The sequence below is a fragment of the Saccopteryx bilineata genome, chromosome 4 (genome assembly GCF_036850765.1).
Source record: "Saccopteryx bilineata isolate mSacBil1 chromosome 4, mSacBil1_pri_phased_curated, whole genome shotgun sequence".
Classification (NCBI taxonomy): Eukaryota; Metazoa; Chordata; class Mammalia; order Chiroptera; family Emballonuridae; genus Saccopteryx; species Saccopteryx bilineata.
In genome coordinates this window covers 224,540,875-224,554,879 of record NC_089493.1, presented here as the reverse complement: position 1 = coordinate 224,554,879, position 14,005 = coordinate 224,540,875, and the positions used below count along the sequence as shown (strand labels likewise).

Below are 14,005 nucleotides of genomic sequence, written 5' to 3'. Positions count from 1 at the left end.
GAATTGTGAGTTTCTAAAGGGAGAGTGTGTAGTGGGTAGAATTGTACTAGTGTGTGGTGTGGGCATCATGGAAATCTTGGTTGGCCTATGGGGAGGGGTAGGACTAGGGACTTACTCCTATGTTCTTTGAACAGCTAAATAGCACTGATAACTGTGTGGAAGAAGATTGTGGGAGAGAGCAAAAGATAAATCCCTCTTCTTTTTCTCACCTACTAGCCCCAGACATACTTCCAAATCTGAACCATTTATTATGTGAATTGCCTTTCAAAATCATATACCCCCAAACTAAAAAAACAGTAAGTCAATATTCTCGGTAGGATCTTCAAGAAAAAGATGACATAGTCACAAGCTTTAAAAAATAGTAGGAAAAACAATTTATATTTACACATGATTTGCATATGCTATATTTTCTATAGTCATTTCTAGTTAAAATAGCATAACAAACATTTTTAAAAATAATAATTCTTTGTAAGAAACTAATAATGCTTTCTTAGTTCTGCTTGTTTTTCCCTTTGTTTACACTAATTTATCATCACTGTCCTGAGTGCCTTAAAGCCTGAGGATAAAGCTAAGATTACAGGGTGACCAAAACCAGTTTGATGGCGGAAACAGAGCTAAGCACTGGTGATCTTTTCAATAGCTACTGTTTTTGTTTTTTCTCTCCCCAACTCAATCAAGAGCAGATAACAGATTCACTAACTAGGTTCAGGCTTTGAGCAGGGCCTAAACATCTCTACTTAAAAATTCTCTAGGTGATGAGAACCACCAATTTAAAGAATTAATTCTTCAGAAATAACCCATTATCAATTGTTTGTCTCTTAATATAAAAAGAAATACAGGGCATCTAGAGAATCTGATAGCTTTAAGTACTATTTTGAATAAAGGGACACTAGCTTAAAAGAATAATGAGAATAGTTCTAAATGGACCAAAGGTATTGATAGTCATCCAAGGAAGTTTACACCTGTATTTAATGTGGCATGCTGGCTTTTCCCACAAAGCTTTAATCTAGTAGTAGCTTATGTAATTATCACTGTGGATTCAATGGTTATGTTCGTGCACTAATCACATATAGTACCCAAAGGGTTTGCCTGCTTTCGGCAAATTATTGTTCTCTGAAAGAATGAATTTGATAAAATGAGGTTTTAAAAAAGAAATGTCTACCCACACAATATTGTCACATAGAAAAACGAAGTTCCTCTGAAATGTGGGAAACAGAAGCTTCGCCACCCCCAAGTGAGAGGGAGCCCAGCTGATAATTTCATGAAGCTCATCTCACTGAATACACTAACAAGACTGGGATGGCCTCTATCCTTATCTCCCTCATGAAGAGAAAATGTAACTTTAAGTACAAGGAAGGGGCTTAATAAAAGCTGTCTCTAATTTAGTTGGGTTTCAATCTAATCCATACATAACTGTTTTGGAAAATTGGTTTTAATTTTAATTTTTTTTTTATAGATTGGATCCCTTGAAAATCATTACTTACTCAGACATAAAAACCATCCCCGAAGGTCTCGAAGGAGTGCCTTTCATATCACTAAGAGATTATCTGATGATGACCGTGTAAGTGTTGTGTGTTTGTCTTCAAACCAACCTGACTTATCTGCTTTCTTTATGATTGCCAACAAGAGCAAAAGTACTTTGCAAATAAGATTTCTTTTGTGTCACCATTATTTGTATGTGTAGTGTTTTTTGTTATTCCATAGGTTTTAATTGCACATAATAACTGGATAGAATTGAATTGGTTGAATTAGCTAAATTATATATATATTAAATTAACTATTACATATAAATTATATGTAAGTATATAATTTAATATATATGGCATGTAAAATATTATATATAAGATACTAGTTCACAAATCCAGTATAAGGACCTGAAAGAAAAATTGAAAATAAAGTGACAGCACTATAAAATATTTGACAATACAATTAATAAACAAACTTTTATTTTATGCCTATTATATATATACCAAGCACTTGAATATCTGATGTGAGGATGCTAAAGAAATATAATATATGAACTTTGTTTTTAATAACATTTCACTGAAATTGAAAACAACATTGTGCCATTTCTATTTAGTTTGATTGTATAGGAAACTAGTGTTTATGAGGGAGCTTTAAACCTTTAGAAGGCAAAAGTTTTCATAAGTATTATATTGTTTGAGCCAAAACATTTTATCTCTTTTCATTCTGGTTTAAATACATATTCAATGATTAGGAACAGCAGGAAATGTCTAAAGTGAATATAGGACAATTTGAATGTATGTATAATATACCTATTGATTTTTGAAGTCTCTTTTTTTTTTAAGCAAGAGACAGACAGACAGATAGGAAGGGAGAGAGATGAGAAGCATTAATTATTCATTGTGGTGCTTTAGTTGTTCATTGATTGCTTTCTCATGTGTGCCTTGATGGGGATGGGTGGAGCCTCCAGCAGAGCCAGTGATCCCTTGCTCAAGGCAGTGACCTTGAGCTTCAAGCCAGCAACTTTTGGGCTCAAGCCAGTGACCATGGGGTCGTGTGTATGATCCCACACTCAAGCTAGTGACCCCGTGCTGAAGCTGGTGAGCCCGCACTCAAGCCAGTGACCTCGGGGTTCAAACCTGGGTCCTCAGAATCCCAGGCCAACGCTCTATCCATTTGCATGACCACCTGGTCAGGCTCAAAGTCTGTTTTTAAGGTCAGCAAACTTTAATAGAAATGTTGACTACCTTGGGAATATTGGAATTTGCATACACAATGTTGCTTTGTATGGAAAATGTACATACTGGTGGAAATTTACCCCTGCTGGCCTGATATATGTACACATGATTTCTGTTGCCTAGGACAATCTAGAGAATTATAGAAGCTTTGTGAGAAATAGAACACAGCTATTCAGCTTCCCAGGAAGAAAAGTATAAGTGAAAGAAAGGTGAAAGAATTGTTGAAAGTACATAGAATTCACAAGCCCTGTGAAATAATTTGCTCTTTTATTTGTTCTGCAACTAAAAGAATTAAATATATAGATTCACACACACACACACACACACACACACACACACACGAAGGTAGGGAGTGACTGGATCTGGAATACTACTGTTCCCATGTAAGAAAAAGCAATCACACCCAGACAAAGAATGTATCTCAGGCAGTGACCCACAGCTCATACACGCCCATTGCTACCTTTTACTCAAATTAATAATGGCTGGATGTGGAGACCAAAACAGAGGCGCTGAACACTACTTTAAAAGTATTTTGTCCAGTGAAGTCTTTCCTTCACCATCACAAGGCAGATGGCTTATTACCTGTGGGTTTTGAAAAGTAGGATAACTTTCAGGACTCTGGCTAGGCTTAGTCCTTGGGCAAATCAACAGAGAGATTTTCTTGTTTGCTAAATGCATGCCTGACATTAATGCACAAGAAAGTCAAACCAATCTTCCTTCTCATCTTTATAGGAGAGAACTGGACAGGGTGGGGCATACCAAACTGTTACTATTACTCAAAGTAATCTCACTTAAATAAACAGATGCCTCAGTTCCATTCTTGAGATATTTCCTTAATAGTCGAGGAGAGAAATCTCAAGGAATAATGAAGAAGCACTAAGAATGTACTCTCTAACATAACTTCATAGGAAAAGAAGTCTGTATGATCCTATCAAATTACCCCAGAATATTTTAATTATAGGAAAAAATCCTAGAACCCATAGGAGCTTGAGTGGAAGACTGGACTAGGTGATCTTGAATGCTTTTTCCATTGAAAGGCATTATTTACAATTGAGCACATGATACCTATTCTATACATAATAGAAAGATTCCACCAATTTGTTCTGTTCCATTTGGTCTGCACTTCTAGAGATGAATATGGAATTTTGAGGCAATGATACTGATCATAACAGTTTTCAACAATTGGATGTTTATGTGGTCAGATGGCAGAGTGCCTCTTCTTAAATTCCACTTTTAAATTGCTTTTTTTTGAATGGGGAATAATATTCTTTCAAATTATCCCCCTGAAATGCAGCAATACTCTATCTTTATAAAACTGTTAATGAAATCACCAACTATAAGTTATTCTCTTCCTCAGAAATTAGTACTTGTTCCCTAACAGCCAGCTTTCAAAGACCAACTTAGATGCAGGAGTATATTCCAAGCATTGGGTATTTTAAACCAAAAACAATTAAGCTTGAAAGTACAGGCGCTTTAAAAAGAAATTATGGTGACTAATTTTTAGCTCTCAAATCCCTCCAATATTTAAAATAGGTTTGCAGTATATTTTCTAATTGAAAATTCAGCCTTAGTGGATGGCTTTATCCTTTAGTTGCAAATGATTTTTCAGTTTTTATTTCTGGACCTGACACATAAATATCCTCACATTAACAATATCCCACCACACACTGGACTGTCACCATGTGAACAACAGAGCGGATATATTTTGGGTAGGATGCTGTTATGCTGCCCAGCAAAATCAGAGCAGGGTATTATCTCATAGTGAATATAAACACAAGGTAGTCCCTCACCCTCTCAGGACCTCAAGTATAATAGGGTTATGCCAGAAATGTGGGGCAGGTGATTTTTGTACTATCAGATGCCTTTGCATAATACATGAGACTAAATGAATGGTAAGTGTGCATGATCAGTAGTGCTCATTCACCACCCTGGAGCTGTGTCTTATATTAAATACTCTTAAGCAGGAGATTGAAGCACAGGGGAGCCAGAGTTGCAGATTTGTGAGGACACAGCACCTTTCTTGTCTTGTGTAACATTTTCAATTTCTACCTTTTGTGTGTAAAGAAAGAAATTAAGCTGTAAAATCACTGTAACAACAGTCTCTGGGCTCTCTTATCTTGTTGACTCATCGCATGAAAATGGATAATTTTCAGCTACAGAGCCCTGGAACCTCAATATAAAAAATGGGCATTTTGACTATTTGCTGATTAAAGCAGCTGAACTTTTACTTTCACTGTAATCACAGTGTAAATAATTCGAGGCAGTCATCACTTCACTGTAACAGCAGAAGCGTTCACTCCCCAGTGGGCAACCCTCTCACTGAGCTGCCGGTTTGGTCTGTAGATAAAAACACTGTGGAGCTGCCTGCACCCTGAGGGGAAAGGTACTGGAGCTAGTGAGAGGAGAGGTGATTACACAGAGGTGTCTAGTGGACTGTTGATTTTTTTGCTATAAAATTCCTCGTAGGTGATATGGGCTGAACAACAGTATGAAAAAGAGAGGAGCAAACGTTCAGTTCTGAAAGACTCAGCAGTAAATCTCTTCAATGACCCCATGTGGAATCAGCAGTGGTACTTGGTAAGTACCTGTAGAAGGACTGGAGAGGACCCGGGTATTTATTTTGTTACATGTGCACAATTGGTGTTTTTTTATTTTTTAATTATGGAGAAGTCAGCAGAGGGCTGTTACTTGGAGATTAGGGCTGATGGGACCTTCCATGATCTCAATCTATTGTTTTACCAGGTGAGAGTGTTTGAAACACAGATCATCAGCTCCTCTGGAGACAGGGGCAGCTGTTGCCTTCCTCTCTTCTTACGCTTACCGGAGTAAGTGCAGAAGACTCATGTCTTGCAGTTGGGGGCTCCAGAACAGTATTCATGGCAAAAATCTATTTGGTCAAGGTTACTCTTGAGAACTTCCAAATCAACCCAAAGAATACAGTAAACATGATTTAGTATATAAACTCCTGAGTGGCAATTCTTATATGCTTACAGGCAGGAGTTTCTGAACAAAGTTAAAGGAAGGAATGCAAGGAAAGACAAAAAGATATCTATTTACAGATGTCCAAAGTTGCAAATCATTCTACCTTTAAGACAGTTACCAAATCCTTATTGGTATGTGGGCATTGAGTGGAGGAATTATAGTGTTCCTGCCTGCCAGCAAAGTGTTCTCCCCTCTGTTGTAATATAAAGCCTCGATAGTAATGTGTGTTAATAGAAGTTTTTATTAAGAATATTATAAAGTACAGGCACTCTCCCTCCCGGGAGCATGTGCACGCCTTTCTCGTCCCTCTTCCCCTCTTCTTCCCTCACAGGCTGCATCTCCTAAACTTTAAGGGTCTCGAGGGGACTTGCAACCAGGGCAGCAATGGGCAGCAGCTCATCCTGCGCTCACCCTGAATCTGTCCCTATGGGCCCCTCTTCTCTGACTTCCCAAATAGGCTCATTTCGCTCCCATAAAATTTCTCTAGAGCCAAGTTGCTTGTTCTGTTCTAAGCCCTTACTTGTTTCACTGTCTCTGGCTTTAATAAACTTACTCTCAAGATAAAACAAAAATTATAAAAGATAAATTTTGATGACAGCCATAAGCTAAGGCTGAGACACCCTTGCTGCATATGGATGGGAAAGGGGGTCAATTCCTACTGACTCTCTTAATCTAAGCATTACTTCTCAGCTAACATCTACGCATTTACTATGTGCCAAATACTCTAAGTGTTTGACTTGAATTAACTCAATTCTTATATTATGTTGTTGAAATGGGCAATTATGCCCATTTAATAGATGAAGAAACAGAGACATTGGCAAGTTGACTAACTTAACAAAAGTACTTGGTTACTAGCGGTGGGGTCATAATTCACAGCTCCAGAGGCCTTAATAACCACATTCTATGATTGTTCTTGCGTCTCATATAGAGGCCTTCATTCCCGCTTTGGCCAACCATCGCTGTGTAGTTCCAGCCTCCTGTAACTCAGCCTCATGTTGGTTAGCAAGGTCTTGTTTTCCCCCACCTTCTTCTGAGGCACACCATCCAGGGGGCAGTCTATTATTCATTGATACTTTTGAGTGTTGTTATTTATACATTTCTTTTTTTTTTTTTTTTTTTTATTTTTTATTTATTTATTTTTACAGAGGCAGAGATAGACAGGGACAGACAGACAGGAACGGAGAGAGATGAGAAGCATCAATCATCAGTTTCTCGTTGCGCATTGCGACTTCTTAGTTGTTCATTGATTGCTTTCTCACATGTGCCTTGACCGCGGGCCTTCAGCAGACCGAGTAACCCCCTGCTGGAGCCAGCGACCTTGGGTCCAAGCTGGTGAGCTCTTTGCTCAAGCCATATGAGCCCACGCTCAAGCTGGCCACCTCGGGGTCTCAAACCTGGGTCCTTCCGCATCCCAGTCCAACGCTCTATCCACTGCGCCACCACCTGGTCAGGCTATACATTTCTTATTGACCCCTTTCCCAGAAACCTGGCACTCTTACAATGCATCTCTCTCAAATGCTTGGGAATGTGCTTATATCTGTGTTCCCCTGCTGTCCAGCTCTGTTCTCCCACAATTCCAATATTGTCACTATCAGAAATGCCATCTGAAAAAGAAAACTCCAAAACTTCTCTCACAGACACTTGCCCCCAAATCACTCATATTTGCTAACAGGCAGTTAAATTGTAAGTCCTGATGAGACCACAGCCTCCTTAGCATTCCAGGTTCCACTTTTTCTCTTTTAAACGTTATTTTAAAAAGTCCACATATGACTGTGAACTCAACAATTGCAAGTAGGTTCATTGTGGCAGTAGAGGCTTAGGGTATTGGGGGAGATGGAGACATAGGCAGTCAAAGATGGCTTAGTACATGGAAAACTCAAGCATGCCATTATAAGTGAAAGAAGTGTAGGGACAGACTTCTTTTTTAAAGCCATGTCACTCAAAAATAAGGGATAAGGGTGATTCATTCTTTTGTGTGATTTTTGATTGGAACAATTGGGGAAAGAGCAGCACTCTGATGATTTGCTTGGCTCAACTCTGTTTTCTAGTCCACCTAATTGTCTTCTTTTAAAGAGGAGAGTGACCCCAGGAGACAGAAAGATGGGTCTCTGTGGTGGCTTCAGTTCTCATTTTGCAGCAAGCAAAATTCTGATCTTACCAATGCTTCCTTGTTTTTCTTTACCAGCAAGACACTAGGATGACCGCATCCCTGCCCAAGCTGGATCTCCATGTGATACCTGTTTGGCAAAAAGGCATCACAGGCAAAGGAGTTGTTATCACTGTACTGGATGATGGCTTGGAGTGGAATCACACAGACATCTATGCCAATTATGTGAGTCTGGGCCCTCCCATGACTTGTAACTTAGGGAGCTGTACAAACAGATACACGGCTAGGGCTTTCCTTTCCTCGGGCAGGGGGCTGCTTGGATGTTGGCCGAGGGAATGATGGGCCAAGGTTTTGCCACTTTCCTCAACTCTCTGCCAGCTAGTATGAATTCACTGTATCAAGGCCATTGAAAGAATTTAGTGGAGCTAAGGAGTACACCGAAGCATGTGTGTTGGAGGTACACAAAGGCACCTGCACCACCTGCATTATTAAAAGCCATTCAGACTCTGTGCCACTCAGTATTGGCAGCATTAAAGCCATCAAATTAAGCTTGATGTCTGAGGTCATTTCCTTTTTCTTTTCTTTTTTTTATTTTGACACAGAGAGAGACAGAGAGAGGGAAAGATAGGGAGAGACAGACAGGAAAGGAGAGAGATGAGAAATATCAATTCTTCTTTGCATTTCCTTAGTTGTTCATTAATTACTTTCTCATATATGCCTTGACTCAGGGGGCTACAGCAGAGTGAGTGACCCCTTGCTTAAGCCAGTGACCTTGGGTTCAACCTAGCAACCTTTGGGCTCAAGCCAGTGACCATGGGGTCATGTCTATAATCCTACACTGAAGCCATTGATCCCACCTTCAAGCTGGTGAGCCTGTGCTCAAACCAGATGAACCTGTGCTCAAGTCAGCGACCTTGGGGTTTTGAACCTGGGTCTTCTGCATCCCAGTTCAATACTCTATCCACTGCACCAGTGCCTGGTCAGACCTGAGGTCATTTTCAATATTTCTTGTCACATTCTTTATGGGTCAGTACTCTCATGCTGTAAAGTTATGTGAATGTAATTCCTTACATTCAAATTCAAAGTATGCAACATGCAGTGCAAGAATGACCAACTGTAAAAAAAAAAAAAAAAAAGCTTATTAGAAATTGGAAATAAGTAAATGAAAAGTATTTACTTAATTGTTTATGAAGCTCTCCATAATATCTTAGACCTTTATTTAGATCAGCATTTAATCTTTAAGATGGTCCCTTGTCTTTCTCTCATTCTTTCCACTTATCCACCTCCTACAGCTAAAGAGCACAGGGAAAGGGGAGAAAAAGAAGAGATAAATATTAGTAGAAAGTAGGAATTATTTAAAGATATGGAAAATATAGAGAAGTGGCAGTAGTGGTGATAGAATCTTCCTGTGGGAGATGTGTAAGTGTAGCAATCTGGTTGGAAAAGGCAGGGGGAGCTGAAAGCTTGTCCTGAATTTCAAGGACACACTCTTTAATTGAATGACAGGCGTATTTACTACACCTGGGAAAGCTGACAGAGATCACTATGAACCGGAGCCCCCTCTTTGTGCCGATATTCACAGGAGAGATGAGTGTCAGTATTGCTCAGGAGCTCTGTAGCTAAGTCATTCAGCTTCTCTGGGTCTCAACTTTCTCAGCTGAAAAATGAGGTGGCTGAATTAACTAAATTGATTCTCTCTGGCTTTAATATCTCAGGAGCTTCTAGGAGCTATGGTTTTGGTAACAATCAGGAAGAACTGGATGCTTTTCTGTCTCTGCCTGGTTGATGGAGATTATCAGTGATCACCCACTGGGCCAGAAACTCTGAAATGCAGACTTTTGAGCCATCAACCAGGATGAAAAGGGGGTAGCTTGGGAAGTGCTGTTTTATTTTTTATGATGCTACAGTGTTATTTTTGTTGTCTCTTTAGGATCCAGAGGCTAGCTATGATTTTAACGATAATGACCATGATCCATTTCCCCGATATGATCCCACAAATGAGAACAAGTGAGTAGATGTGGATGGGAGTGGGGGGAGGGTAGTACTTTAAAATGCTTTTATCTTATTTGAGCTCTCAGAAATGTTCATGCACACCATCCATACCACAATATTTTTTTGCTTTTAAAATAGAAATCCAAACTTCTCTCTTTATATTCCTTTTGGCTTATAGAGCCATATTTCAATTAAACTTTCTCCTTAAATTATAAAATGCTCCCCTCAAATGTTACTGAGTAGTTATTGCTTTACAAAGAATGCCAAGCCCAGCCCCGCCTCCCAGTTCCTCTGTGAATCTTCTATTAGCAACAAGCTTGCTGTTAGTCAAAAAAAGAAGTAGAGATGCACGAGATAACAAATCCCCACAACTTCTGGTGGTGCCCGCCATGCTCACCAGTTCCTTCGGAGGAGCATGGGCAGACCCCAGACAAAAAAGGTACCCGAGACCTGGTCCTCAAATTCAACAGTCTCTGGGGCACTGAACTAGTTAGCAACTTGTTCCTGAGCTCCTGCTGGGAATTCTAAAGCTACGGGAAGAAAAAGAGGGTGTCTTCTGACTCCTAAATTCACTCTCTGTAGCAGCCACAGGGCGCTGGGGGAGGCCAAGAGCCAGATCCACCAAAGCAAGAGGCCAAATAAGGGCCCAGAGACAAGAAACAGTTTAACCTTGCCTGTGTCTATGTGCAGACTCATCTTCAAGGAGACATTCATACTCTCCGCTTTATTTGATTTACCCAGAAGAGACACTCAAACAAATCAAAGCCAAGACAAAATTAGGGCTTGCTGCTACAAATGAGGACAGAAAGAACAAGCAACAAAAAGCTCTCTGTGGGTGCCCCATAGATTCTCCCCTTTTCTCTCCGGGTGGCTTTCTCTCTCTATCACTCAGCTCAGGTCAGTCAAGTTCTCTTTCTCCTCCTCTCTCCTCTCACTTTCACTTTCCTTTTCCCTCTTCCCTTCTCCCTCCTCCCTCTCCTTTACTCTTTCTCTCTTATTCTCTCTCAGAATTCCCAAGTGGCTAATGCAGTAATTTTGACCTGAAGTTGTTTCTTTGGATGGTCCCCGCTCTGGAAGGCCAACCAACCCCAGGAAGGGAGGCTGGGGCTCATGAACTGGCTTCAACTTCTGGATGTATATTTCTTCCTGGGGAGCAGAGGAGGCTTGAGGAGGATTCTTTCAGTACCACTTATTCCTTCTACGGTTTATTTCTTAAAGAGTTTACAGCAAACACCCACTAGAGGTTAGAACATCCTAGTAACATTATAACAGAAATTGTGAGGAAGTGCCCTTGGAGGCAAGTGGGATCTCTCAGGGACTTACAGCAGGTCCCCATATGAATTTTCAGCCATTGTCTGAGCCAGAACAGTGCAGGACCAGGAGGAACATCTGCTCTTTTGGATTACAACCTTGTGATGTTAGATTGGCTGGTAGTCACAGCTTTGCTGATTACCAGTTTAGAGAGTGACACAAGGACATTATCTCTCCCTACCTCTATTTTTTATATTGTCTCCTAAAGTGGGTAACAAGGTGTCTGCTCCCTACCTCCCTGAAAGGAACTTCCTAAAGAAATGACAGTAAGTGCTTAGAAGGAAGGGGCACCCTTCTTGGAACTAAGTAAAAGCGACAACTCTCACCTCACTCCCATGGTCAAGAGTAAGAGGAAATGTGCCGGCAGGTCATGTGTGCTGCAGGGGAGAGTGTCTGCTAGAGCTGTCAGCCCCCTTCCTAGGCAGTGTGCCCTGGGTCTGGCCCCAGGATCCAGTGAGGGTGATGGTTGCACGATAGGTGAATTCTTGGTGAAATGCTATGCTCTAGAGTTGCTCTATTCATGAGGAGGGGGACTCGATTTCCCACTTTCCTTCCCCAAAAGGGAAATCTTACATCACAGTACAGTATTCATAATATAATTCCTTCAGCTCATAGAACTCCAAAGGCCCCTAAGGAAGCAGCCCAGATAACTGCTTATTTTGTGCATGAAAATTCTGAGCCTGCCTTGGGCCTTCCGTACAGTTTAGAGTTAGTGTGGAGTAGCTAAACAGTTAGGAGTACAGACTTTGCTGCTAGATTTAGATCAGATATTAGATCTGTCACTTAATAGTTAGGTGACCTTGAGTAAATGATTTAACTTCAGTGTGTCTCAGTTTTCTCATCTATTAAAAAGGAATAATAATTGTATCTACTTCATTAGGTTATTATGGGAATTAAGTGAGTTTATATATATAATTGGCTTGGATAGTTCCTGCTACACAAAGAGTTAAGTGTTTGTTATGATGATAATGATGATGATGATGTTCAAAGCTTCTCATTTATCAACTAAGATAGACTGCTTTTTCAGCAAGAAATCGTAATGACAAAAATAATATCTTGTGATAGAGGGAGAAACAGAAACAAGTCAATTCTCTGAGCCAGTTCAGAACCTACTATTTGAAAATTATACAATAAACAACTAACTCTCTCTCAGGGTCCTCTTGATTATCAACCAAAAAGGTAGCATCCTCATCATTTATCAGAAAGTATTATAAAAAATAGAATTATCCTTCAAGCATGTTGTCAGAAATAAATAAATATCTCAGGTTTGGAAAATAAATGGCCCCATTTTATCTTGGCCTTATGACAGTTAGAGACCTATTAACTCACAATTCCAGGTCATTATATCTCCAAACTACCTGTGTTGCTGCTGTTCTTTATTACTATGTAAATGAGATTATTAGAAGCTACATTTGAATTCTCCCCTGCAAATCAAAAAAGGCATCACTAAACAATAAAGTCTTAAAAGTACAGGTAACTCTTACTATTACGGTGGCATTAATCTGTATTCAGTATTTCAATACCAATTACAGACTATTTTTCTAGTTAAATAACATGTGTGAAAGGGTATTTTAACCAGTATAAGAGTAGTCTTTAAACTATCTTGGGAATAATTTTCTAAAAATCGATCTGTTTGAATGCCAGTTACTACCATTGTTCTAAGAAAATAGAGGGTTATTTTATCTCAGAACCTGATTTAAGAGGGAAATAAAAAAGCCACAGGTTTATAAAGAATTATGTAGAACTATTTTGATAAAGTCCTCTTTCTTTCTCAAGGTATGTAGATGGGAACTAAGAATAACAGGAGGAAAAGAATACCACTCCCTATTTGTAGCATGAGTCTACTGCACCTTTTAACAAAATAGTCCTCAGTATTAGGAGAGATAGTAATGGGTTGTGTCATACTGCATCATTTTTAGGACACTGCTGGGGTGTTTTTCAACAGGCCGATCTGCTGGCTCAGACTAGAGGCTTTCCCATCCTTGGCTCTGTCTCCCATACTATGTAAATGTAAATAAAGGCAATGGTGACTTTTGGGAGTACATTTCCCAGAGGGTGGCAACTGAATTTCTCCTTCTAGAAAAGCAGAGAGGACTAATCCATCAAAAAAGTTGCCTTCTGTGTACGCAGTGTGAACACATGTCTTAGAAAATGGGTGTGGTGATCAGGTTAGCTTCAGTTGCAAGTTAGAGAATCTTAACTCAAAGATTAAGTAATATGTGGATTACATTTTTTTTTTCACCCAAGAGGTGCTCTAGTTTCAAGCATTGCACACGCCAGGAGCTCAAGTAATATGCCATCAAGACACTCAACACTGTGTCTGTCCCTTAGTGATACTTGCCTCAATTTAGCTTTACTCTCAATAGAATCTTGCCTGGTAACAAGATCCATGTGTCTAAGAAAGAATTTAAAACTGAAGATTCTGAGAAAGAATATAAATCTCTGCCTCTGAATCTGCATTAATCCTTGAAAGCTATTGGGGAGAAAGAGCCTTGTGATAGAGAAAACCACAAGGAGTCAGGGAGGGCCACTTCCCAAAAGGGGAAAATTCTAGGAGACGACAAGAAGCAGAGAGAGACCCACCGCACTAGGAAAGAACTTGAATTAAAGATAATAGACTGTTCTGACTCAGGATTCCTATCCAATATTTGGAAGGAGCAGGAATATCATTTAGTGGGAAGGTTTTTTTGGTACTTTAGGGAAAAGATGTAAGTGAAAAAGAATTATTTTGGATGACCCAGTTAATTTTGAATTTTACGCTCCTTACTAGGCCAAATTAATAGGTGTCTAGTGTGACAGGTTCTGAAAGTAGCTGGCTGACAGCGTTGCTCTGTGCTAACCCTTTTCTCTTCCTCCATGTCGGCATATCCGGTCAACAGCTCCCCACGGCACCAGCGGCCTTCACAGCACT

At 39.8% G+C, this 14,005-nt stretch overlaps 1 protein-coding gene across 1 annotated transcript in view; it reads left to right on the top strand.

Annotated features, from left to right (window-relative positions):
- PCSK1 (proprotein convertase subtilisin/kexin type 1) overlaps positions 1-14,005 on the top strand; it is a 44,261-nt gene that overhangs the window by 2,152 nt on the left and 28,104 nt on the right. Inside the window, exons 2-5 of the mRNA XM_066273873.1 lie at positions 1,457-1,561; positions 5,169-5,279; positions 7,870-8,016; positions 9,722-9,798. Coding sequence (XP_066129970.1) covers positions 1,457-1,561; positions 5,169-5,279; positions 7,870-8,016; positions 9,722-9,798 — 440 coding nt within the window. The remainder of the gene's footprint in view (positions 1-1,456; positions 1,562-5,168; positions 5,280-7,869; positions 8,017-9,721; positions 9,799-14,005) is intronic.